The sequence below is a fragment of the Bos taurus genome, chromosome 25 (genome assembly GCF_002263795.3).
Source record: "Bos taurus isolate L1 Dominette 01449 registration number 42190680 breed Hereford chromosome 25, ARS-UCD2.0, whole genome shotgun sequence".
NCBI classification, from domain to species: domain Eukaryota; kingdom Metazoa; phylum Chordata; class Mammalia; order Artiodactyla; family Bovidae; genus Bos; species Bos taurus.
Window position 1 is genome coordinate 21,018,304 of NC_037352.1, and position 25,809 is coordinate 21,044,112.

The 25,809-nt window shown below is 52.8% G+C and overlaps 1 protein-coding gene across 1 annotated transcript; it reads left to right on the forward strand.

Moving 5' to 3' along the window:
* Positions 1 to 740: 740 nt before the first annotated feature.
* Positions 741 to 24,643, forward strand: SCNN1B (sodium channel epithelial 1 subunit beta; the record flags this gene model as incomplete). The annotated part of the gene is given in 12 exon segments (NM_001098075.2): positions 741 to 1,063; positions 4,021 to 4,297; positions 5,308 to 5,498; positions 14,850 to 14,953; positions 17,208 to 17,371; positions 17,664 to 17,771; positions 20,193 to 20,310; positions 21,004 to 21,079; positions 21,167 to 21,224; positions 21,826 to 21,887; positions 22,988 to 23,063; positions 23,807 to 24,643. Coding segments are annotated over 12 exon segments (1,926 nt in total). The 3' UTR covers positions 24,188 to 24,643.
* Positions 24,644 to 25,809: the final 1,166 nt, after the last annotated feature.

The window sequence follows — 25,809 nt, forward strand, 5'->3', positions numbered from 1 at the left end:
TCAGGGTCCCTATCCTTCCTGTCACATTTCCTAACTACTCATTCTGATGGGCTATATGATTGATGTCTGTCTCAGCACTAACAGCTGCTGTAGAGGTAGCCAACATACTGAGCACTTAGTCTGTGCTGGGCACTGTGTTTAGCACCTTTTAGGCATTAGTCAATTTCACCCTCTCACAATTGTGCAAAAACTAGGTACAGTTGTCCCTGTTTTGCAGACGGAGAACCTAAGAAGTTGGGAGTTTAAGTAACTTGTCCACTAAGCTGGAAATTCCCAGAGGGAAGAAACCATGTCCATTTTGCTCATCATTGAGTTCAGAGGGGCTAATTAAGTGTCTGGCATACAGTAGGCACTTAATAAAGGTTTTGGGGTGGGCCTAGTGGTAAAGAACTCACCTACCAATGCAGGAGTTGTAAGAGATTTAGGTTGGATCCCTGGGTTGGGAAAATCCCCTAGGGGAGGCCATGGCAAGCCACTCCAGTATTCTTGCCTGGAGAATCCCATGGACAGAAGAGCCTGGTGGGCTACAATCCATAGGGTCACACCAAATCGGACATGACTTTAGTGACTTAGCACCCAGATGGCTGGATGATAAATGGCAAGATGGAAGGGAGGGAGGTGGGGAGGAATGGAAAGAGGGCCAGCCTGCCTGTCTCCAGTGCGCATGCCCTGGTCACAACTGGGAGATCCTGGGATGTGAGGCTGGCGTGGTATCTGACGTGGCTCTCGCGGCTGTCTCTGCAGGAGCCACGATGCACGTAAAGAAGTACCTGCTCAAGGGCCTGCATCGGCTGCAGAAGGGCCCTGGCTACACATACAAGGAGCTGCTGGTGTGGTACTGTGACAACACCAACACCCATGGCCCCAAGCGCATCATCTGCGAGGGGCCCAAGAAGAAGGCCATGTGGTTCGTGCTCACCTTGCTCTTCACCTCCCTCGTCTGCTGGCAGTGGGGCCTCTTCATCAAGACCTACCTGAACTGGGAGGTCAGCGTCTCCCTCTCCATCGGCTTCAAGACCATGGACTTCCCCGCGGTCACCATCTGCAACGCCAGCCCCTTCCAGTAGGTGGTCCCTGGAGCACGGCTGGTCTCAGCGGGGCTGCTTCCCTTCATTTTCCTTCCTTCCAGCTTTCCTTCCTTCTTTCCCATTTCCTCCTTTCTCTCTCTCTCTCTCTGTCTCTTTCCCTCTGTGCAGCAAGTAAGATTCAAAATTCATAAATCTCCTCAGCTTAAAAAGAACCTCCAAAAATACCTGGTAGTGCCTTCACACTAGTGCTTATTTATTGATTCAGTGAGTATTTATTGAGCACCTACAATTGCCACCTACTATTGGGGCTTCCCTTGTGGCCCAGATGGTAAAGAATCCACCTGCAAGGCAGGTTTGATCCCTTGGTCGGGAAGAACTCCTGGAGAAGGGAATGGCTTACCCACTCCAGTATTCTTGCCTGGAGAATTGCATGGACAGAGAAGCCTGGCAGGCTGTGGTCCACAGGATCATAAAGAGTAGGACACAACTGAGCAACTAACACACTACTATTGCCAGGCACTGTTATGGGGCACCAGAAATGCATCAGTAACTAAAACAAAGTTCCTCCTGTCCTCATCACAGCCTCCCAGCGAAAACAGAAATTCATCTTTTCTTCCATAAACATTGAAATCATTCTCATTGTGAGGATTAAACTGGACCTGTATCCAGGGTTTAGTGCCCTCTCCTACAGGAAGCCCTCCAGCCATCTATAGCAACCATGCATTGAGTGCATTTCATAATATTGCCTAAATGCCAGGCAATATGTTGAGTGTTCTTTGGATAATTTATGTCATTCTAATCCACACAACCACTCTGGGGTGGGGGTTGGGGGGCACTACTCTAGTAGCTCCAGTTCACAGGTCAGGAAATGGAGATTCAGAGTGGTGAGGGAACTTGCCCAGAGACACTCAGTGAGCAACTGTGGAATTTGAATCTAGGTCTTATCTGACTCCAGAGGTGCCACTGTTTAAGCACTGGATGGCAAGGCAGACACCCAGGGAGACCCAGCCTAGTCGGTTGAGGAAAGGCAGGGGGTCACAGAAAAATGCCCCAGGAAATGAGTAGACACTAGCCGGGTGGAATGAAGAGAGTGCTCCAAGTGGAGGACATAGCACATGCAAAGGTCCTGGGGTGAGGCAGAGCCTGGTGCATTCAAGGGGTTGAAAAATGAGCCAGCATGTCTGAGTCACAGAAAGCGTTCTTGTCCAAAAGGAGGTCCTGGAAGAAATCATACTTCCTGTTTACATTTCCAGTTATCAGAAAGTCACCTCATTCTGGTCATAGGGCTGTTCTTCCTTGCTTGGGTGGGTCTTTGAAGCTACTCAAGAAAACTCTTAATAATTATAATAACACATCCTGCTTATAAGCATCACCCTATTGAATCCTCCAAAAATCCTCTAGGGTAAATGTTTTAATCTCCCACTATTTCACAGATGAGAGAAGAGAGCCTCAGAGAGGTTAACCTACCCACGGTCACACAGATGTTAAGTGGCATGCTGTGCTGAGTTTGGTCACTCAGTCCCGACTCTTTGCGACCCCATGGACTGTAGCCCACCAGGCTCCCCTGTCCAGGGGGATTCTCCAAGCAAGAATACTGGAGTGGGTTGCCATGCCCTTCTACAGGGAATCTTCCCAACCCATGGATCAAATTCAGGTCTCCCGCATTGCAGGCAGATTCTTTAACGTCTAAGCCACCAGGGAAGCCTAAGAATACTGGAGTGTGCGTAGCCTATCTCTTCTCCAGGGGATCTTGCTGTACCAGGAATCGAACCAGGGTCTCCTGCATTGCAAGCGGATTCTTTACCAGCTGAGCTACCAGGGAAGCCCATTAAGTGGCATGCTGGAATTTAAACCCAGATCTTACCAAGCTTGACAGCAGCTGTAGACATCCAGGCTATAATAGCAGCCCCCACCCCACAGCCCAGCACATTCCCAGTCCTCCCCTCCCTGTACGCACAGAGGTGGCTGGTTTGGTGATCAGAGAACAGGTGGTGTCAGCGTCTGCAACTGATGTCAGCTCTGGCTGCTGTCCACCTTCATACCAGCACTTGGGCCTATATCTAGGGTTTAGTGCCCTCTCCTACAGGAAGTCCTCCAGCCAGAGTTGACACACAGCACCCTGGAGACCACACTCTGGGCAGGATCTTGGATAAATTGGGTTCTGTAGTGACAGGGGTGCAGGGCTTGGAGCCCCCCAACCCAGGGCTTGGTGGAAACACTCATTGGGGTGGACACATTTCTGCCGGACTGACTGGTCACCACTTCCAGTATGGGAACCTCAGGGACTGAGAAGATCCTGGATCCCAACCCCACAGTCTTCTCCCTGCTGAAACTGGCTCCTATTCCCCAAATTGCTGCTGGAGATTTAGGACCTCAGGATCACAGACCTGCCCCTCTTCCAATATTATACCCCTCCTGGGAGGAAGAAGTCTGAACCCCGTGCACCCACAGATACCAACTGGGGCCCACCAAACCCAGGTTCTCAGCTCTGTGCCTTCTTCAGTGGGGTTAGCTCAGGAAATCACAGCAACTCCCAGAGTTTCTTTATCCACATGGGGTCATTGTAGAATTTTATTTATAAATTAACTCAAAGAAGATGCAGGAAACACCTAGCACCTGACACATGGTGAGGGATCAACAACCATGAGCTCTTAGGATTCTGTCTCTGTAGCATGTGAATTGCATAGGAAAAGAGACTCGATCTGTCTTGTTTGCTATAATATCCTCTGTGCCTTGCACGTAGTATAATAGCCTCTGTGTACTTGGCACATGGTAGATACCCACCAAATGCTGGGTGAAGAAAGAGTGAGCAGGTGGTGGAAGGAGGCACGGTCGCATGGGTGGGTGGGTCGAGAGGTGGGCACTGGGGGCGGGGAGGAGCAGGCTTCTCACACGTGGTGGCAGCCACACTAGAGTAGGAGGCGACTGGACTATGGCCGCTGTGCTCTGCAGCTGCCCCTTGCCCCCTTGACTGGCCCTCTCCCCCACCCAGGTACTCCAAAGTCCAGCATTTGCTGAAGGACCTGGACGAACTGATGGAGGCAGTCTTGGGGAGGATCCTGGGTCCCGAGCTCAGCCAGGTCAATGACACCAGGGCCCTGAACCTGTCCATCTGGCACCACACGCCCCTGGTCTTTATCAACGAGCAGAACCCCCACCACCCGGTGGTTCTGGACCTGTTTGAGGACAACTTCAATGGCTCAGCAAGCAACAGCCCAGCACCAGGAAGGCCCTGCAGTGCCCACAGGTGCAAAGTAGCCATGAGACTAGTAAGTGGGGCCCCCTCCCCGGGCACGGCTCAAACAATGGGCCCTCTCCAGTGAGTCCTATGGGAGTCTCTTTCCTTAACAAATCTGGGTCTTGGCTAGGGGAGAGCTGAGCCTCTATCAGACTACATGGACTGAACGAGGGGGAAGGGGTGGGTGGCTTCCTGAAGAAGGAATTAAGTCTTATTATCAGAAGACAGGGGCATAAGTATTGGCAGGTGGAAAACCACAGCTATGCTGTAAAGTCATTGCCAAAGCATAACTGAACTGCTGGGATGGCTGCAAGCCTGCAGGTGGGAAGAAGGTTCCCTGTCTGTGCCTGGGATCCCTGGTGGCTCTGTAACTGCACAGAGCCCTGGGCCTGACTCCTGGAGAATCTGAAAGGGCAGTTTTGGGCCCAGACCCAAGAATCTATGTTGTTAATAGGCTTCCTGGTGATTCTGATGATCCGCCCTGGTACCCAATATGTGGTCAGGATCTTCCCCCATCAGAGAGGAGGGGGCAGAACCTGAAGTCTCGAGTCCTTCATGGTCCACCCGGCCTCCAGGGGGCTGCCTCTGGATATCTGGGACGGGGCTGGGAGTGGAGTTGGGGGAGCGGAGGGTCAAGTGTGTCTGCTGCTCACGTGTCCACGTGAGCATGAGTGTGGGGCCATTTGTGTGACTCGAGGCATGTGGACACGTGTGTATATAGTTGTGATGCCAGGACATCGTGTGACTGCAGGTGTCAGAAAGATGTCTGTATGGACGTGACTGTGTGGATGTGTGTGCAAGTGGGTTGGCTCAGGCCTGAGCAATGTTATATGGGGGTGGCTGTTGCTGCAACCCAAGCCTTGTGACTGTGAGTGCCAACACAGTGCCCACCGGCCAGCCACTGGCCACCCCAGCACCAAGGTGCCACCCAAGGAAGGGCAGCTGGCAGCACCCTCGCTGCCCTGGCTTTCAGGGTTGGGGGGTCCCTGAGCAGCCCCCACCCACAGGAACCCCTCTCGACACCCCCCTCACCCCCCGCAGTGCAGCCACAATGGAACCACGTGTACCTTCCGGAACTTCAGCAGCGCCACCCAGGCCGTGACGGAGTGGTACACCCTGCAGGCCACCAACATCTTTGCACAGGTTCCAAACCAGGAGCTGGTGGCCATGGGCTACCCTGCCGAGCGGCTGATCCTGGCCTGCCTGTTCGGGGCAGAGCCCTGCAACTACAGGTGAGAGCCAGTGGGCCCCCCGAGGCCGGGGTCCACATCCTGGGTCCACACCCCAGCTCGGCCACTTAGCCGGTTACCCCAATTGTCTGTACCCTGCTGTCTTTGGCTTCTTAGAGGGAGTTTGAGAAGAGGATGCGTTGACGGCCCCATCATGTCCTGAGGGCATCACTTTAGGGAAAGTCTGTAGGGAAAGAGGACGGCGCTAAGGGAGGATGTGGCCTCAGGTGGCGTCTAACCCAAGCGTCATCCCTGTAAACTGCCCTGCAGAGCTGTACTCCCTTAAGCAGAGGGGCGGCCCCTTGCACATGGCCCCATCAGTCACTCCCTGGGTGGTGCCACCCCCAGGAGCATGGGCTGGGGGTCTCCTAACTTCCCAGGCAAGGAGGCGGGAGAAGGGGCAGCCATGAGCTGTTAGCCTCCAATACCCAGCATCTACTGCCCTGTTTTCTCATCCCTAAGATGGAACAATAACCATATCTGTGTCTCATGTAGAATAAATGAATCGGCTCATGTCAGCACTTAGAGCCCTAGAAGCCGTTGTCATAAACACCCTTTTCCCAAACAACCCCAGGGTTGAGAAGATGGCAGGATGAGGGCAGCATTAACTCCGAAAGCCTGGGTCCTCTTACACATGGTCCACAGATCTCCACCTTCTTCCCTGCACCGCCACCTCCAGCTTTTGACCATTCAGACCCTGGGACTGAGCACCCAGCTCTGTCCCCAACTCTCGGACAGACTCGATGGGCGGGTCACTTGGGAAGGGAGGCTGGGCACAGGCAGGCGAGCCGCTGAGGCCCCAGTGCCCCCTCCTGGCCTCATGGCAGACCTCCTGGTGTAGCGGGCGCCCCCCCACCCCACCCGCCCCGCCCCGAGTCTGGCCCTGGGCTTTGGCCGGTCCCATTTCCCTGAGGCGCTAGCATCCTCCTGGTCTGGAGCTTCAGATTCCCACACTTCAGGTCTCTGGAGAAAGGGACTTTTTGCCGAATCTTGCCGTTTTAGACGAGTGGCAGGCTACTGGTTTCAAACTCCTGGGGACTGTGGCCTCAGCCCTCGTCAGTCAGCTCATGAGCCCTCGGGAACCTCTGTCAAGAATCTGCTGGTTCTGTCCCCCAGAAATCACAGGTGCAGGGCAGGTGTAGGTCGTGTCAAGGAGTCAAGGCCCCCTGAGCAGGCAGAGCTGCCCGCCTAGGTGTTTGTGAGAATCAGAGGAGGAGGGACCTACAGGTGGAAGAACTGCGTGCCGGCCCCCCACCGATGGCACACGTCCTCACTGGCTGGTTGCAGGCTGGGTTCCAACCCCTCTCTCTGGGGAGACTTGCTTCAGAGCCTACCTGCCCCACCACTCCTGGCAGCCCGCCTTAAGGTTGTGGGTACCAGTAAACGCGGTCTGTGCCTATAAGTTCATCTTTATCCTCACAGCTGAAAGAGAGAGGTGTAATACGGTAATTTAAAACATATGGCTTATCTGCGCAGTCAGAATATGCCCTGAAGTGCGAGTGAGTTGAAAAAGTGGGATCTGTTAGGATCCACTGGGACCTGCTGCCCGGTTCCTGGCGCTTTGTGTGAGCATCTCTTAGTGGGATCCCAGGGCTTGAAGATGTGTGTTCTGCACACAGCACGGTCCCTAAACAGAGCCCGCAGCGACTTCCTGGCCTGAGGCAGGGCTGGAGGCAGCCTGGGGATGGTCTCCATGTTCCCAAGATGGCGCCCTCCAGAGCCAGCCCTATTTGGGTCAGCTGACTGAGAAGATGGCTGGCGGGCAGGCAGCACCAGGTGTTGGCCGCATAACTCTGTGGTGTGGCTGTGACTGGGGAATAAATCTAGTGAGGTGGTCAAGGCTGGACTCTGCAGTTAGACCATTGGGTTCAAATCCTTGCTCTGTCTTACCAGCTGTGTGGCTTCAAGCACGCGTCTTAACCTTGATATGCCTCCTTTTTCCTCCTGCATACAATAGGCAACAACAGTGCTTACTCTGTGTGCACGTGCGTGCGAGCTCAGGCATGTCTGACTCTTTGCGACCCCATGGACTGTAGCCCACCAGGCTCCTCTGTCCTTGGGATTTCCCAGGAAAGAATACTGGAGTGGGTGCCATTTCCTCCTCCAGGGGATCTTCCCGACCCAGGGATCAAACCCATGTCTCTTATGTCTCCTACATTGGCAGGCAGGTGCCTTACCACTGAGCCCCCTGGAAAGCCTGTGCCTACCCCACTGGGTTCTTTGGAATATTAAGTGAGTTAATGTACGTGACAGGCTGACAGTAGTGATGAACTCAGTATTACTCTCATTAAACCCACATTTCACAAGGCACTCATTCTTCAGTAATGATGCCAACGCTCATTGCACCCTTCTTCTGTCCAGGCGCTATTCTTAGCACTTCATATGTATAAAATCAGTCAGGCTAACTCTGGCAACAAGCCCTTGTTTTATGTGATACAGCACTGCTCAGAGAGGTTAAGCAACATCTCTGAGGTCACACACCGGGTGAGTAGCCGAGGTGGCAGTCTGAGCCAGGCCCACCTGGCGTCACTTCATCGCCTCATCAGAAATCGAGATCGTCTTCCTTCCTTCCTCCCAAGCTCGTTTCTTCAGCCCTCGGCGGTTCCTTGGCACGGAGACCCTGGTCCACCCGTCTCTGTGCTGCTTGTCAGTCCCACAGCCTACTGGTTGCCCATCTTCCTGAATCAGCCTCAGACTCAGCGCCAGAGGACACGTGCCTCTCTCTGCCCTCCCAGTGTTGGGCCCCAGACACTTTGGCTCCCTTACTCTGTCCTGGTCTCCATCCTCTCCGCCTCGTATTAGTGAATGCTGAAGGTGCAGCCACTGCAGTTTTAGGAAAGTATGAGCCACGTTTGGACCCTGACACCAAGCCGCCTGGGTTTGAATACCAGCTGGGCTTTCCTGGTGGCTCAGATGGTAAAGAACTCACCTGCAATGCAGGAGACCCGGGTTTGATTCCTGGGTTGGGACAATCCCCTGGAGAAGGGAATGGCTACCCACTCCAGTGCCTGGAGAATCTCATGGACAGAGGAGCCTGGTGGGCTACATACCGTCCATGGGGTTGCAAAGAGTCAGACAGGACTGAGCGACTAATACTTTCAACTTTTCTGTTTGGGGGCATACTGCTTAGCTTCTCTGGGTCTCAGTTTTCTCATCTGGAAAATAGGGACAGTGAAACGACCTCACAAGGCTATCATGGGGATTAAGTGAGTTTACATAGATAAACTGTTTAGAACAGTACTTAGCACGTGCTAAGAATTATAGGAGCAATTTAAAGATTAACTTTTTATTGTGGAGTAGTTTTAGATTTATAGAAAAGTTTCAAAGAGAGTACACAGAGTTCCCTGGTACTCCTCACCCAGCTTCCCCTATCCATAACATCTTAGTCACCATGTAATCTATCAAAAGTAAGAAGCCAACCTGGCCACATCACTAGTAAACAAACCTAACACTTTATTCGGATTTGTCGGTTTTTCCTGATGATCTTTTCCTGCTCAGGCTTCCATCCAAGAGACCACATTGCTGTCGGTTGTCATGTCTCCTTCGTCCCTTCCGACTGTGACACTTTCTCAGATTTCCTTGTTCTGGATGACCGTGACCATTTCGGGGTCCTGGTCAGCTGTTTTATAGCAAGCTGTTGGGGTTTATACAGATAAGATGGATTTGGGGGAAGAAGACCACAGAGGTGGAGGGTTTCCTTGTCACATCCTATCAGGGGGTACATGTTAGCCACTCAGAACCACCCGTGATGTTGACCCTCCTCCCTTGGTTAAGGTGGGGTGTGTTGGGCTTCTCCGCCGTGCTCTGTATCATGAGCTCTAAGTTCAGCCTGTACTCTATGGGGTGGGGTGGGGGAGCAGCACGAGAAGAGAGATTAAACTCCACTTCACCTGGAAAGGGGAACAGACACTATTCGGAATTCTTCGTACGGAATGTCTTCTGCTTTTGTTTATTTACTCAATCATTTATTTATACTAGTATGGACTCTTGTATATTTGGGTTGTAATCCAATACCACACTATTTATTTTATTACTCAAAATTTTCTAGTGTGGGCCACTGAGAGCTCCTTCAGTTGGCTCCTGTGTCCCTTTGACGTGTCCTCATCCATTTATTTATTGTTTTAGTACTTCCTTGCTTTCTGGCACTAGAAGATGCCCCAGTCCTAGAATTAGCCATTTCTCTGAGAAGCTCCAGTCCTTTTATTGGAGAATGGGATTTAGAAACCAAGCTCTAGGCACATATGGCTTCCCTGATAGCTCAGTTGGTAAAGAATCCGCCTGCAATGCAAGAGCCCCCGGTTCGATTCCTGGGTCAGGAAGATCCCCTGGAGAAGGGATCGGTTACCCACTCCAGTATTCTTGGGCTGCCCTGGTGGCTCAGCTGGTAAAGAATCTGCCCGCAATGAGGGAGACCTCAGTTTGATCCCTGGGTCAGGAAGATCCCCTGGAGAAGGGATAAGCTACCCACTCCAGTATTCTGGCCTGGAGAATTCTATGGTCTGTATAGTCCATGGGATCGCAGAGTCGGACACGACTGAGCGACATTCACGTTCACTTTTTCAGGCACACATGTGTTGTTGTTGCTTCAAGGGTTGGTCCTCCGGTTTCTCCCTTCCCTAAACCCTACTACCCAGTGCCACTGTCGTTGTACAGCTCCCAGCTAGGATGCTCCATCTCCCAGTCTTTGCAGGAAGCTTGCTGGTCTCTGCCTTTATGCCTCACCTCTGTTCCAGGGAAGGTTTGGGGAGGGAAACGCTTAGCTCTGGAGCCAGACTCGGCCAGTGCTGGGAGCAGCCTCTTCAGGTAAAGAACATTTATCAACAAGCAAATAGTTGGCAAGCCTCAGAGTGCAACCCGGGACAGGAGGGGATCTGGCCGCGCCCAGAGCCACCTCCTGCTCCTGGGCGGTAGGTGTCCGAGGCAGCTCCTTGGGAACATCGCGTGCCCATGTCCCAGGGGCGGGGTCTCTCCTTCCAGACCCGGCGCCCGGCTGCAACTGGTTTTCCCCGCTCATTTCCTCCCTTGTGGCCGCAGCCCTGATCCCACCTGGGAGAGAGACTCCACGGTGCCCGCCCAGAGTGGTTTTTTCCCTCTGGACCCCACCCTCACTCCCACCCCCAGCCTGGGGTGCCCTTCATCTACCCCATACCTGCAAAGCTCGGCTACCTCTTACTCATCCTTCAAGTCTCAGTTCAGGGCTCATCTCCTTCAGGAACCCTCCCCTGCCTGACCCACTCCCCACCCACATGTCCACTCTTCCAGGCTTATCTCTGTTGCTACTCTTATCACATATTATGATTTATCCAACAAATATTTACTGAGTGTCTGTCTACTGAGTGCCAGTCTCTGAGGATCGGGGGTGAATTTGTTCAGTGGTTCAGTGTGCTCAGCTTCCAACCCTCACCTTAGTCCTTTTGGGTGGGTTTTGTTGTTACCCCAGTGTTATGGGGGGAGAAACACAGAGAGGTGAAGTGACTTCCCCCAAGCTCACCAGTGAGTAACTGGCAGAGCCAGAATTCAAATTCAGGCAGGCTGGCTCCCAAGCCTGAGCCCTTAGCTTTTAGGTTCTTTCTCCCTCCAGACAGACAGCTGTCCTTCCTGGGATTATTTTCCAAAGCAAGAGGCCGCTGATAAGCAATTAAGTCAAGAAGATGAGTTCGGCTTCTGATGCATGCCAGCATGGGAATGTTGTTGTTGTTGAGTTGCTAAGTTGTGTCCAACTCTTTGCGACTCCATGGACTGTAGCCCTCTGTCCATGGGATTTCCCAGGCAAGAATACTGGAGTGGGTTGCCATTTCCTTCTCCAGGGGATCTTCCCAACCCACATCTCCTGCATTGGCAGGTGGATTCTTTACCACTGAGCCACCAGGGAAATAAGCAGGTGGAAATGGTCAAGTGACTGGGAGGTGACTTTGCATAGGGAGGTCAGGGGACGTCTCCGGGCAGATGAAACCTGAAGGAGGAGGAGAAACGAGACACTTGAAGATCTGCTCAGAGAATATTCCAGGCACAAGGAGCAGTGGGCCTTGAATTTGAAGACAACATGGAGTGTCTCTGGAGTATAATGAACAAGGGGGAGGAAGCCAAGTGGGGCATTTGCATTTTATTCTGAGAGCAGCAAGGAGCTTCTAGAAGGTTCTAATGGGGGCATGCTATGGGCTGATTTGCAATTTTTTTTTTTTTGGATGTGGACTATTTTTTAAGTTTTATTGAATTTGTTACAGTATTGCTTTTTTTGGCTGCAAGGCATGTGGGATCTTAGCTCAACCAGGGATAGAACCCACACCCCTTCCATCGGAAGGCAGAGTCCTGACCACTGAACCACAGGGAAGCCCGTGATTCACAGTTTAAACAGTTGCCCTGACCACTGTGAAGGAGGAAGATTGTAAGGCAGCAAGAGTGGAGGCAGAGGCTCCTGCAGGAATTGGGGTTGGGGGGAGCTGGCGGCCCTGGACCAGGGTGGGAGTCTTAGAGGTGGAGGAGGCGGGCAGGAAAGAGAATTGTCATGACCCCACTCTGTGGTCTCTCCTACTCCATGAGCTTCAAGCACAGGACTGTCTTGCTGGCCTCCGTGTCCTGAGCCCAGTGTGTGACTCAGTAAGCGTTGGGTGAGAAATGCAGTTTGTCTTTCGTGGTGGAGGACACCTCAGCTCAGAGGCTGCGGAAGCCTCTCACGTGCATGTCAGACAGAGTCAGCTCCTGGATCGGATTTCACCACCTGCCCTGGACCCACCTGATTTGGCTGGCGCAGAGGGTGAGACCAAAGAGACAGGAAATGGCTTCTTAATCCGAACATGGGGACAAATACCTGCTGACCTCATGGGGTTATTGCAAGAATTAAAGGAAAGAACATACACAGAAATCTTCAGCATGACCTGGGGAAATTAGCTCAGTAAATACTGTGGAACAGAAAGCTTAGAAAGTGTATTTCAGGTATGTTTCTGCAGTATCTGATGCACCGAGCCCCATTCCCTCCTGTTTTTAATAAAATAACAGAAAACCATATAAAAACATCCAAAGACATTTTAAATGCTAGTTCCATTTTTTAAAATATATTTATTTATTTAGCTCCATGGGTCTTAATTTGAGGCACTCAGGATCTTAGATCTTTGTTGCTGCTTGTGGGACCCTTAGTCTCGGGATGCAGGATCTCTTCATTGCAGCATGCAGACTCTTAGTTGCATCATGTGGGATCTAGGTCCTTGACCAGGGTTTGAACCCCGGCTCCCTGCATTGGGAGTGTGGAGTCTTAACCACTGGACCACGAGGGAAGTCCCCTTAAATGCTGTTTTCTATGGAGACTTGAAATTGGGCTTCCCAGGGGGTGCTAGTGGTAAAGAACCCACCTGCCAATGCAGGAGACTTAAGAGACATGGGTTCCATCCCAGTCCCTGGGTTGGGAAGATCCCCTGGAGAAGGGAATGGCAACCCGCTCCAGTATTCTTGCCTGGACAATTCCAAGGACAGAGGAGCCTGGCAGGCTGCAGTCCATGGGGTGGCACTGAGTTGAGCACAACTGAAGTGACTTGGCACACGTGGGGACTTGAGAGAGGGTGTGAGGACCCACCACCCAGATCCAATAAGTGTGACTCTCATCCTGTCATTAAAGCAAATCCAAGACCTCACATCCTTTTCATCTATATGGTGTGTAGAATGTATCTTCAAAGAGAAAGACTTTTGACAGAAGCACAATCCCGTTTCGCCACCTTAAAAAGGAAACGATCGGTGATTCCTCATTACATCATCTACCCAGTGGTGTTCAGTCTTTTCAGTGTCAGACTTTTTTGTTGGCCTGTTTGAATGAGGATCCAATTAAAGTCCACAGGTTGGGAATAGAACCAAGTCTTTGAAGTTGCTTTCAATCTGAAGGTTACCTCCCTTTCCCTGTCTCATAATTTTTTTGTTGAAAACACTGGGTTGTTTATTTTCTGGAGTCTGGATTTTGCAGATTGACTTTTTGCGGTATCTTTGAACTTGTTCCTCTGTCTCCAGTATTTGCTGTAAATGGTAGTTAGAGACAGATGTTTGATCCTGTTCACAGCTGGGTGTTGTGGTTGTTGTTTTGTTTGTTGGCGAGGCCACTTTCTGGGCAGCCTGTGCCCTTCCATCGGGACACACAGCATTGGTCACCCCTGGTGCATGTTGCCCCAAAGCCCCCAAATCAGGGGAACAAAATGATGACCCCCTAATTGTATCAGTCGCTCTTCAGTTACTAGCTTGATGAAACCAGAACTTAACAGCTATTTTACAACAAAAAAAGTCAGTTGAAGGAAGCCATAGATTAAAGGAGATTTAAAAGGCATATCAACCAATCACATGTCAATGTCGTTTGTATCTTAATTTAAACCAATAAATTGTAAAACCAAAATTGACCTCTACGAGACAATATAACTTGAATGTATAATAATACTAAGGAATTTTTATCAGTTATGTTTAATCTGTTAATAGCGGTGTTTTAGCAGTTCTTATGGGGACTCCCCTGGTGATCCAGTGGTTAAGCATCCATCTTCCAATGGGGGGGATGTGCTCCAGCGCTCCTGACTTCTGTCTTTGTTCCTCTCAGTCGCCGCCTCTGTCTTCATGTGACCTTCTCCTCTGTGACTCCTCTGCTGACTCTTTAAGGACACTTGTGGGTGGATTTAGGACCCATGTGATAAAACCGGTTAATCTCACCTCAAAATCCTTAACTGTGCCTGCGAAGATCCCTTCTCCAAATAAGCTCACTTTCACAGGTCCCTGGGGTTAGGCTGTGGACACCTCTTTTCGGGGGTCACCATTTAAATGACCACATGGCTTACAAGACCCTGTAGATGAGACAGCTGAAAACATCAAAGAAGCTTCGTTTTTGGGTCTCAAAATAAATAAATAACCCTCAGGGCAGATGTTTTTGACAAAACTTTTGTTTCACTTTTATATATGTATACATCTTATGTATGTGTATATGTTTGTAGGATTGTGATGTAAAATTGTATTTTTAGATCAAAAAAGTTCACAGGCCTCTGTAGTTAAATTACACTGGCAAATAAAAGCACAAATTAACCTCAAAAAAAAAAAAAAAAAAAAAGAAAGAAACGAAAAGCAACTTCTTCATACTTCATGACTAAGCCAGAGAGCCTGGCTCCTACCCCAAAGAACACTCTCTTTCCCAATAGAGTCTGGGGATCTCCTCTCTGGTGGGTGCATGGCTGCAGGGGAATGGACAGAATGACCTGTCGCTCACTTCTCCATTCCTGAGCCTCTCTGAGCAGTAATCTACCAGCTCCCTGCTGTCACGCACCCGGGGGGTGGCAGTGGGGGTGACATCAGCTGGGATGGGGATGGGCCCTGGCCTCCAGCTGATGGTGTTTCTTTCAGGAACTTCACACCCATCTTCCACCCTGATTATGGCAACTGTTACATCTTCAACTGGGGCATGACGGAGAAGGCCCTCCCTTCAGCCAACCCGGGAACTGAGTTCGGTAAGTCTGTCCTGGAACCAGAGCCGTGAGGTTTTAAATCCTATCATGTGAGGATGAAAGACAAAATGGCCATCAGCCAGATGGTGCAGTGGTAAAGAATCCACCTGCCCAGTGCAGGAGATGTAGGAGGCTTTCGGGTTCAATCCCTGGGTCGGGAAGATCCCCTGGAGTAGGAAATGGCAACTCACTCTACTATTCTTGCCTGGAAGATCCCATGGACAGAGGAGCCTGGTGGGCTACAGTCCATGGGGTCGCAAAGAGTCAGACATGATTGAGTGATCACCAAGCATACACACCATCAGCTGTTGAGGGACAGGACCGAGTTTAGCCAGAGGCCGGCATGCAGAGCAGCAGCATCTACTGGGTACCCCGGGGCAGGGCCAGGTGCCTTCTCAGCTGCTCCCCAACCCAATGCGCAAAAATCCCTGGGTAGTGAGTGACTGATGCGCCCCTTCTGCTGATGAGCAAAGCAAGGAAGCAGTGGCTGAGAGCACAGGCTTCTGTGACCAGATGGAATCCCAGCCCCACCATTTACCCCCAGGTGATGCTGAACCGAGACTGAACTTCTTGAAGCTCTTGTTTCTGCTCTTGCACAATGAGCAAATGAGCAGAGCAAATGAGCAGAGCATATGGTTCAGACCCCATCACATCATCCTGGCCTAAGGCAGGTAGACCTCTGAGCACAGAGCAATTGGCCTTGCCCCTGAGCCTGGCCAGCAGCAAACTCTCACTAAATGCAGATGTTCTGAGACGTTTTAAGTAACTTTCCCATGATCACACAGTTAGCCTGGGACAGAGCCCTTACTGTCAGCCTCGTTTCTGTGCAGTTCATGAGAGACAGAGAAAAGGTGAAGTAGTAAACAGAAGTGAGGAAGAGGGAAGTGGTTGATGGCAGAAGCTGCTCGTCTTGGGAGCAGCTGGTGGACTCAGCACCTGCGCCAGGCCTTGGGGAGCAAATCCTTCCTCCCTACCCTTAGGTTCTGAGCTCCCCAGCCATCAAAAGACAGGTGTCATTCAGCAACTGTCAGAGCTGCTGGTCTAGAGGGGTGTGGGTGGGCTACCAACACTTCACCCACCCCAGAGCCTCTGAGGATACTGGGCATCACAGAGATGCCAGCTAGCTCACTCTCTAGTGATGACTGATGATTAAGATCAAAGCTGCCTGTAGAAGTCCATCAACTTCCACTTCCTCGTTGAGTGACCTATGACAAGGTCCCTTACTCTCTTTGGGTCTCAGTTTCCTCATCTGTAAAATGGGGACAATAATTGTACCTATCTCATATGCCTTTTATAAGCCTCAATGAGATCATGTAAATAAAGCCCTGAGCCCAGCACTCAGTATGCAGCAAATGCTCAATAAATGCTAGGCTTCTTGTCCTGCCCAGTCCTTTCTTCTTGCCTGTCTCAGTCGTATCCAACTCTTTTTGTGACCCCATGAACAGTAGCTTGCCAGACTCCCCTGTCCATGGAAACTTCCAGGTAAGAATACTGGAGTGGGTTGCCATTTCCTTCACCTGGGGATCTTCCAAACACAGGGATCAAACCCACATCTCTTGCATCTCCTGCATTGGCAAATGGGTTCTTTACCACTGGCACCATCTGGGAAGCACCCCCTGCCATGATTCATAAAATACTGAGTCTGGTCTCCACCTTCAAGAAGAGAATAGTGGAGTAGGGAAGGAAGACAGATAATCAAAGAAAAATTTCAAAAGTGAGACAGGTACTTGGAAGGCGAGTTCCAGGACAAGGAGAGAGTATGACAGAGATCCCGAGACCCGGTCTAGACAGTCAGGGAAGGCTTCTGGAGGAAGTGATACTTCTGAGCCCTGAAGGAAGAGTAGGAGTTTCTAGGTGCAAGGTGAGGCTGGAGACAGCTTTCCAAAGAGAAGACAGCCTGACGAAGGCCCAGCAGTAAGAAGGAGCATGGCAGCTGAGAGAGTGAGCAGAGAGAATGAGGACCCTGGAGACGAGAGGCGAGGCTGCCTGGACTGCAGCCTTGGATCTACCTGCCGTGTGGAAGAGGCCGTGGAGTAGAGATGGGGCAGGCAGAGCCCAGAGTGGAGACCGTGCTGGCTCAGACTAGGAAGTGGGCCTCAGAAAAGGCAAGAAGTCCGGGTTTTCGTAAAGTGGAGCCAGCTTCCTGCATAGACCCTGGCCTTCCCTGGCTGGCGGGGGCTGGGACCAGTGGGTGGTGGGTCTGCACTCAGCCTTGGGGAGCCAGCTCAGGCTGCCCTCCGCCCCATCTTCCCCTCAGGCCTAAAACTGATCCTGGACATGGGCCAGGAAGACTACGTCCCCTTCCTCACCTCTACGGCTGGCGCCCGGCTGATGCTTCACGAGCAGAGGTCATACCCCTTCATCAAGGAAGAGGGCATCTATGCCATGGCGGGGATGGAGACATCCATCGGGGTGCTTGTGGTATGCCTGCAGGCTGTCTGCCCAGTGCCCACCTCCCGGGGCCTGAGAGGAGCAGCTCCGGGCCTCCCCAAGCCCTGGACCTCCCCACCATTCACTCCTGCCTCACCTTCTGCCTGGAACCCCAGCGGGCCCCACGCTTGGGGGAAGATGAGTCCCACCCCTGGCACCTGCTGGGGCGTCAGCCCTCCAGCCCCTCTGAGTATCCCCTAGGCCCACTTGCTGGATGGGAGGGAGGAACAGAGGGGGGTTCCTAGGGGTGACCAGGGGTCCCCACAAACTGCCTCTTACACAGGACAAGCTGCAGCGCAAGGGCGAGCCCTACAGCCAGTGCACCAAGAACGGCTCTGACGTCCCCATCCAAAACCTCTACAGCAACTACAACACGACCTACTCCATCCAGGTGGGACGATGGTGGCTTGAGGCCTGAGGTGTCTGGGAAAGCTGGTCCCAGCAAGGCTGGCTCTGCTGGATCTTTGGGACCACAAGGTTCACTGGAGGCTAGGGAACCAATCTAGTCCTGGTTCTTACCAGGGCCCGGGTCTGGCCACTTCTTGTCCTTGCTTGGCAGGTGTGGCCTTGGGGTTTTGCTCTGGGGTTTCCCAAAAAGAACTCTTGTGTGTATTAAGGATTTACATGGATTAAACAATCATTTGATCCTTTCAGTACCCATATGAGGCAATAATATTCTAACAATAATTATTAATTATTGTTAGTATATATTAATATGCTATTAACAGCATTTATTGTATATGCATTTATTATACTATACCATTATTATTATAATATACTAATAATAGCAGGCTTATCATGCTAGGCAGGCACTGTTGCATGTGCATTACATATATAAATTTTTTTACATATATATATATATTCTACATATATATTATATATATATAAAATAATTTAATCCTCATAACAATACCAAGATGTAGATGCTATTATTAAGAATGAGGAAATTGGGGCTTATAGACCCTAGTCCAAATGCCTCATCAGTGTTCCTAAGTCCCTGTTTGTATCTGGCCTTAATCCCCTTTGCTGCAGCTGGGGCTTCCTTACCTCTTATCCTGATCTCCAAGGTCAGCCACGAGGCTTGGCCTCAGACCTGGCCCCAGAGGACAGGACAGACTGACTCTTTGCAAAGATGACCAAAGTGACCGCTCACAGTGACACTTTCTCTCCCAGTCCAGTCTGCCTTGGTGGATGAGGACACAGGATGGCTGGGGGGCAGCCCAGTGTCCAGCTCCGTGTCTGAGAGCCCCGAGCAGGGTGTAGTTTTCCCTTTCGTCTTAGACACGGGAATCCACCATCCCCCCTGCCCACTCTGTCCAGCTGACCCCATGTACTGCTCACTCCAACCCTCCTGTCTGGCGGGGGGCTTCTGCCTGCGATGGAGAACTTGAGGAGTCTTTAAGCCTCTGGAGGGACAGATGGACAGACAAGGCAGCCGGGGGTGGGGGCGGTGGGAGCACAGAGAAGGAGGCCACAAAGGCATCAGTCCCCAGCCCTGGAAACCCCATTCCAGAGAAACCCCAGATCTCGTTTTGTGCAGTGCCATCACCAGTCTGGACAGAGACCTTGGCAAAGTCCCAGGCCCTGGTCAGGCACTCTGCCTGCCAGCCCTGGCCCCGCCCTAGCCCACCCTGGAGAGGGCCCCCACCTTCCAGGTGAGACAGTGAGGTCTGAGTGAATGTTGGACACTTGGCCCAGAGCTCCCTGCTGACCCACTGCCCCCGATCTTGCCCCAGACCCCCTCCTCCCAGCCGTGCCATTTCATCTGCCACCCACCCCCGCCCACTCCCCGCTTCCTCCCGCGAGGAGCCTGCAGGTTCTCAGGGGAGAACGGAGCACCAGATGCAATGGACTGGGAAGGAGCAGGCAGGAGAGCAGGGGAGAGGATGTGAGCTCCTTGGCAAGGGTGGGAGCGGGAAGCCCTCCAGAGGAGGACTTGGGAAGCCTGGCAGGAGAGCCGTGACAAGCGACTGCTTCCATTCTCCAAGTGCCTAACGGCATGCTGACCTCCCCACCTTAGACACAGGAGCAACAGGAATAAACTGAGGCTCAGAGGGGAGGTCTGGCTCCGGAACACATAGCTTGTTTCTGAGTGCACTGAAACCAGGTTGGACCTGAAAACCCAGAAATTATAGATTGATCTCATCCAGCCTACAGGGGCCTGGTCCACTCCCCCGCTTCCCTCACCCCCACCGGGGGACATTCCATAGAAGGTCACTTCCTCTCCTTTGCACTGAGCACTTGGATTACCCTTCTCACCTTCCCTGAGTGTTTCCCTCCAGGACGAAGGAGCACAGAGCGAGCTTGCCTGCTTTCTCTTCTGCGTCCTTCCATGTAAATGGCTTGGAAGGCTGCTGGCAGCCTTGTAACAAGAGCTTTCTTAAGAGTTAGCTGTTTTTTGTTGTTGGGGGGAAACAGTGGACACATTTGGGATCTTAGTTCCCTGACCAGGGATCAAACCCACGCCCCCTGCTGTGGAATCACGGAGTCCTAACCATTGAGGGAAGTCCCTGAGAGAGAGCTTTAGGGTTGGAACAACCCCGTGTCATCTGTGGGGCCAGCCTCAGAGAGCTGGGTTCTGGCTTGAGTCCTTCTGTGGGGACAGAGACAGGGAAGGACAGCCACCTCCCACCTCGAGGGGGTAGGGGGAGGAAGCTTAGCCACCTCGCCACCCTTTTCCACTGGAGGGGCGCCTCCTCAGCTCCCCCAGCCCCTGGCCTGGGCATCCAGCGCCCTGGGCCCCGGCCCCCTGGGCGGAGGTGGGGACATCACCTTCAAGTCTGCCTTCTCTCTGCCCCTTCCCACCCCCCAGGCCTGTATTCGCTCCTGCTTCCAGGAGCACATGATTCGGGAATGTGGTTGTGGCCACTACCTGTACCCGCTGCCCCACAAGAGGAAATACTGCAACAACCAGGAGTTTCCGGACTGGGGTGAGCGGGGAGCCCCTCGGGGACCGGCCCCCCCAGCCCGCTGGGCCTCTGCCCACAAAGGCTGTGCCCGCAAGCGGCGGGTGGGGGGCTCCATGAGTCCTCACCATCCATGGCCCCTCTCGCCCTGGTTCTCCTCACCCCCAGCTCCCTGATGCTTTCAAGTGTACACGTGAAACGTGTAAGTTCGGGAGAGAGTTTGTCTTTGAAACCTGAAGTCACCAGAAGGGGAACCCCTACTGGACTCACACTGAGCCAGGGTCATCCAAACACTGATGGATGTTGTCAGTGGCAGAGGGAGTCCTACCACCTGTTAAAACTAATGTGTGTGGACAGGAGGGAAGAACTTTATCCCTTCCAATACTCATCCCTCCCCACGTGACCTGCTGGCCCTAGCCTGCCCCCCACCAGGCTCAGGGGTGACAGGTGGAGGGAAAGCTGCTCTGATCCTCCTGAGCTGGGGCTGGGGTGCTGGGGAGGAGGTCTCTCTGGCCAAGCTGGGGCCAAACGGCTAGAGAGGGGGCACCCAGGGTGGGTGATTTTCCGTGACAAGGGGAGTTTGGATCGAGACAACGCTCCCCACTCAACCTAACCACAGGCCTTAGGTGGCTCAGGGCCAGGAGATCAGAGGGCGGCCGGAGGCTCAAAGCAGAAAACCTGGCTCAAAATCTCTCCCCCCAACCCCCTCCCACCCAGCCCATTGCTACTCGGCCCTGCGCATCAGCCTGGCGCAGAGGGAGACCTGCATCTACGCCTGTAAGGAGTCCTGCAAGTGAGTCCACCCAGATGGGATAGGCGGGGCGGGTGTGGAGGCGGGGTGGGCGGGGACAGTGACCATGGGCTGCCGTCTCTCTTCCAGTGACACTCAGTACAAGATGACCATCTCCATGGCCGTCTGGCCTTCCGAGGCCTCCGAGGTGAGTCAGGGGAGCGGCCAAGCTCCTGGCCGCCCAGCTTTGGATGGGAGGCAGGTGTGGCCGGAGGTCTGCAGGCTGTTGGGAACTCTCCTCCACTCCCGCCCCGCCTCCTTCCACCCGTGTCCCCCAAGGACTGTGCAGGGGACATGGCAGTGAATGGGACAGACCGTCCTTTGCCCTTTCGGAGCTTACTTTCCAGCTGCAGAGACAGACGATATACAGAAATAAGATCATTTCCAGGGGCTCTGTAGGGAGTAAACCAGATGCTGGAAGGGTAACTGGGGGAAAGCACTTTAGACAGGGTGGTCAGGGAAGACTGCCCCCTCCCCACCTCTCTAAAACGGTATATTTGAGTTGAAACTGGAGGATGGGGCTGAGCCAGCCTGGGAGGGAACAGCAAGTGTGAGGGCCTGCGGTGAGAACTGAAGCAGGGAGGCCGGGCCTATGGGGAAGAGCCTGGAGACCCAGTGCCTTTCCCCTCTCTCCCTGTGCGCACACACAGTCCCCAGGGCTGTGGTCTGCCTCCTAAGGGTAGCAGGGCCCATGGCTGGGAGGGGATGCTGCGGGCACTGTTGTTCTCAGCTGCCTTTTTGGGTTCCAGGACTGGATTTTCCACGTCTTGTCTCAGGAGCGGGACCAAAGCAGCAATATCACCTTGAGCAGGTGAGCTCAGAGTCTGGACCGGCCAGGGAGGGCAGGAAAGAGGAGAAACCAGAGCCTCGGGGGAGGGGCTTGGACACAGGGCAGCTGCTCAGACACCTTTCTCACACTGGTCAGATCCAGAAGCAAGCCTAGAGGAGGAAGTACTGGGAGTGAAAGAGAGGCCAGCCAGGGGGGCACAGAGCCTACCATTTCCTAAAGGACAACCTGTTCATTCATTCATCCACCCCTCTTGTCCTTTCATCCTTGAACCCATCCACCCATCTATCCATCATCCATCCTTTCAATCGTCTCCCCATCCATCTATCCACTCACATCCATCCATCCATTCATCCTCCATCATCCATCCTTCCCTTCTTCCACTCATCCATCCACCCACCCAACCTCCATCCATTCATACATCTTTCCATCCATTCAACACAACCAGGCATTGAGCACAAGAAAGACAGGAGCTTTCATTCTGTCAGGAGCTTCGAGTCTAGAGGACAGAGATACATGAACAGGGCTTTGGTGGTGGTAGTCTGCACAGTACACTTTCTCAGGGAGCCCAGCAGAGAAGGAGGCCCCTTCTTCCTGAGAGATAAGGAAGATCTGTATAGGGAGGTAACCCTTGAGCTAATCCCCTAAGGAGGAGTAGTAACTGTTTAGACAAATAGGAAGAGGCGCTGATGTCCCAGCAGAAGGCTGGAGGTATGAGAGAGCATCACCTTTCTGAGGATCATCAGGTGTAAGGGGGAAGCCCTCTTGACCACATTTCCCTGCCCCGGGTCCCCTGACAGCGGGCCAAGGCCTAGGACTCTATGTCAAGTCTACTGTACTGGGAGTGGGTGAGGGGATCCCAGAGCCAATCTTTAGGACTGTCTTGGCCCCAGGTCCTTTGGAGAACTGGTTCAGAAAGAGATGCATGGAATGGGTGAGGGGCAGAGGTGCCTTTTCTGGCCCCAAGGCCTAGAGGGGCCCTTCCTGGTTCTTGTTTGGACTCTCCACTCCTGGGAGTGGGCACACGGGAAGCTTGAGCCAGAGGAGGGTACCTTTGCTGTGTGTGTGTGTGTGTGTGTGTGTATTGGGGAGAGGGCACCAGTTCCCTTTGCTGCCTCCTGCAGGAAGGGGATTGTCAAGCTCAATATCTACTTCCAAGAATTCAACTATCGCACCATTGAAGAGTCAGCAGCCAATAATGTGAGTCTCGGGGCTCCTGACACCTCAGCCCTGCCTGCTGCCCCTCCACCCTGCAGCCTGAGGGTGGGGAGGATCCAGAGCCCAGCAGAGGAATTAGGAAGGTCCCTTGTTTGCATCACCAACTCAATGGACATGGGTTTGGGTGGACTCCGGGAGTTGGTGATGGACAGGGAGGCCTGGTGTGCTGTGGTTCATGGGGTCGCGAACAGTCGGACACAACTGAGCGACTGAACTGAACTGAACTTGTTGTTTATGGGTTTCCCTGGTGGCTCAGATGGTAAAGCGTCTGCCTGCAACCCGGGAGACCTGGATTTGATCCCTGGGTCTGGAAGATCCCCTGGAGAAGGAACTGGCAACCCACTCCAATGTTCTTGCCTGGAAAAATCCCATGGACAGAGGAGCCTGGCAGGCTACGGTCAATGGGGTCACAAAGAGTCGGACAAGACTGAGAGATTAACACTTGCTTACTTGTTGTTTAGTTGCTCAGTCGTGTTCAACTTTTTTGCAACCCAGTGGACTGGGGCGCAATACTGGCAGGCGGATTCTTTAGTGCTGAGCCACCAGGGAAGCAGGAAGGTCCCATAGGCACTCCCAGATTACTTCCCTGGGCTGAGATGATCACCTCTTCTCCCTTTCCGGCCACCAACTCACCTCACAGGAAGCCGTGAGGTTGGGCTTGAGGCAGAGATCTGTGGCCCAACCCCCCAACTGCGGTCAGGCCCTCACCCCCCTGCTCCCTGCAGATCGTCTGGCTGCTCTCAAACCTGGGCGGACAGTTCGGCTTCTGGATGGGGGGCTCGGTGCTCTGCCTCATCGAGTTCGGGGAGATCATCATCGATTTCGTGTGGATCACCATCATCAAGCTGGTGGCCCTCGCCAAGAGCGTGCGGCAGAAGCGGGCCCAGGCTCGCTACGAAGGCCCGCCGCCCACTGTGGCCGAGCTGGTGGAGGCCCACACCAACTTTGGCTTCCAGCCAGACTTGGCCACACCCGGCCCTGACGTGGAGGCCTACCCCCACGAGCAGAACCCGCCCATCCCGGGCACCCCACCCCCCAACTACGACTCCCTGCGCCTGCAGCCGCTGGACGTCATTGAGTCTGACAGCGAGGGGGATGCCATCTAGAGCCTGCCCTGCCCCTCCCGGCGGGCCAAGAATTTGGACCTGAGCAGCGGAGACATCGCCCAAGGCCAGAGTCCAGGTCCCTCTACAGAGAGGCTGGCAGCTCTTGGCCAGCCCCAGGCTGAGGGCTCCGAGGAGTCATGGTGCTGGTATGGATACGGGAACTGTGTTCCTGCCCACACCCCCAACCTGACTTGACCCTTGGCCTGGGGTCTGAGACCCAAAGCACCGTTCCCTGGAACCAGGCCACTTCCCTCCCAGTGCCAGTCACCATCTGCCCCAGAGTTGAAGGCAGGTAGGCACGCTGTGCCCTCTGACCCCAGAAGGAGCCTTCTTTTCCTTCCTGCCTCTGCTGACCTGGTGAATGGGTTGAGTGAGGACAGAGCTGCTGGAAAGCAGGCATCAGGGTCCTGGCAGGTAGCACATGTTTTGTTCTGGAAAATAAAAGTGGAAAACATAGAGTCTAGTTTTCTTCTTTGTCTGGCTGAGCATCCAGAGCGCCCTGATACATCTCTGGAGGGTAGAAGGGCATCAGTGCTGAATTAAGAGCAGAAACATGGCCAAGGAGAGGCCCAAGCTGATGATTAGGTTTCTTTCAAGTTGTCCCTGAAAGACAACTTGACCCTGAAAGACAAGTTGTCCCTGAAAGCCACAACAGTGGCTTTATGCCTTTTTCAATGTTGTCCAACTTATTTCTTTGGGTTTCCAGAACCAAGAGAGCAGGTAAGGTGGGATAAATTCTTAAAACTGGCTTAAGCACAAGCATCTCTGGCAGCTCAAATGATGTCTGTTCTCTCTGCCTTCCCAGGCAGGCTCGCCTTACATTATAGCAGCAAAGGGCCATTTGCAACTGCAAACTCACATCTCCAGCTTAGCAAAGCCAGCTAGGAGAGAGCCTCTCTTTCCCAACTGTCTCAGCAAGCTCCCAGACTGTCTCTCATTGGTCACTGAGTGGGTCACATGCCTACCTCTGAACCAATCAGTGTGCCCCATTGGTAGGCTGCTGGAATTGATCAGACCCTGCCCATACCTAAGGCCCCTTGGCCCCTCCGCAGAATCACATGGTCTGAGGGTGATGGGGACATGGTTCCTAGGGGCTCCAGAGAAAATATAGGCCACCAAGTAAAACTGGAACTTTTTTTTTTTTTAATATTTAGTTACTTTTGGCTGCCTGGGTCTTTGTTGTGCACACGGGCTTGCTCTAGTTTTGGCAAGGAGGGGCTACTCCTCATTATGGTGCATGGGCTTCTCATCGTGCTGGCTTCTCTTGCTGTGGCCCATGGGCTCTAGGGTGAGCAGGCTTCAGTAGGCTCCAGAGCACAGGCAGTGTAGTTGTGCACTAGCTTAGTTACCCTGTGGTGTGTGGGATCTTCCCAGACCGGGAATCGAACTGGTGTCCCCACACTACAAGCATATTCTTAAACAATGAACCACCAGGGAAGCCCCAAACTGGAACTTTAGATAGGCAAATTAATTTTTTAGTAGACATCCATGTAATATTGAGGGCATATTGTACTAATATAATCAAGAAAACAAACCAGTCAATCTTAAAGGAAGTCAACCCTGAATACTTATTGGAAGGACTGATGCTGAAGCTGAAGCTCCAATATCTTGGCCACCTGATG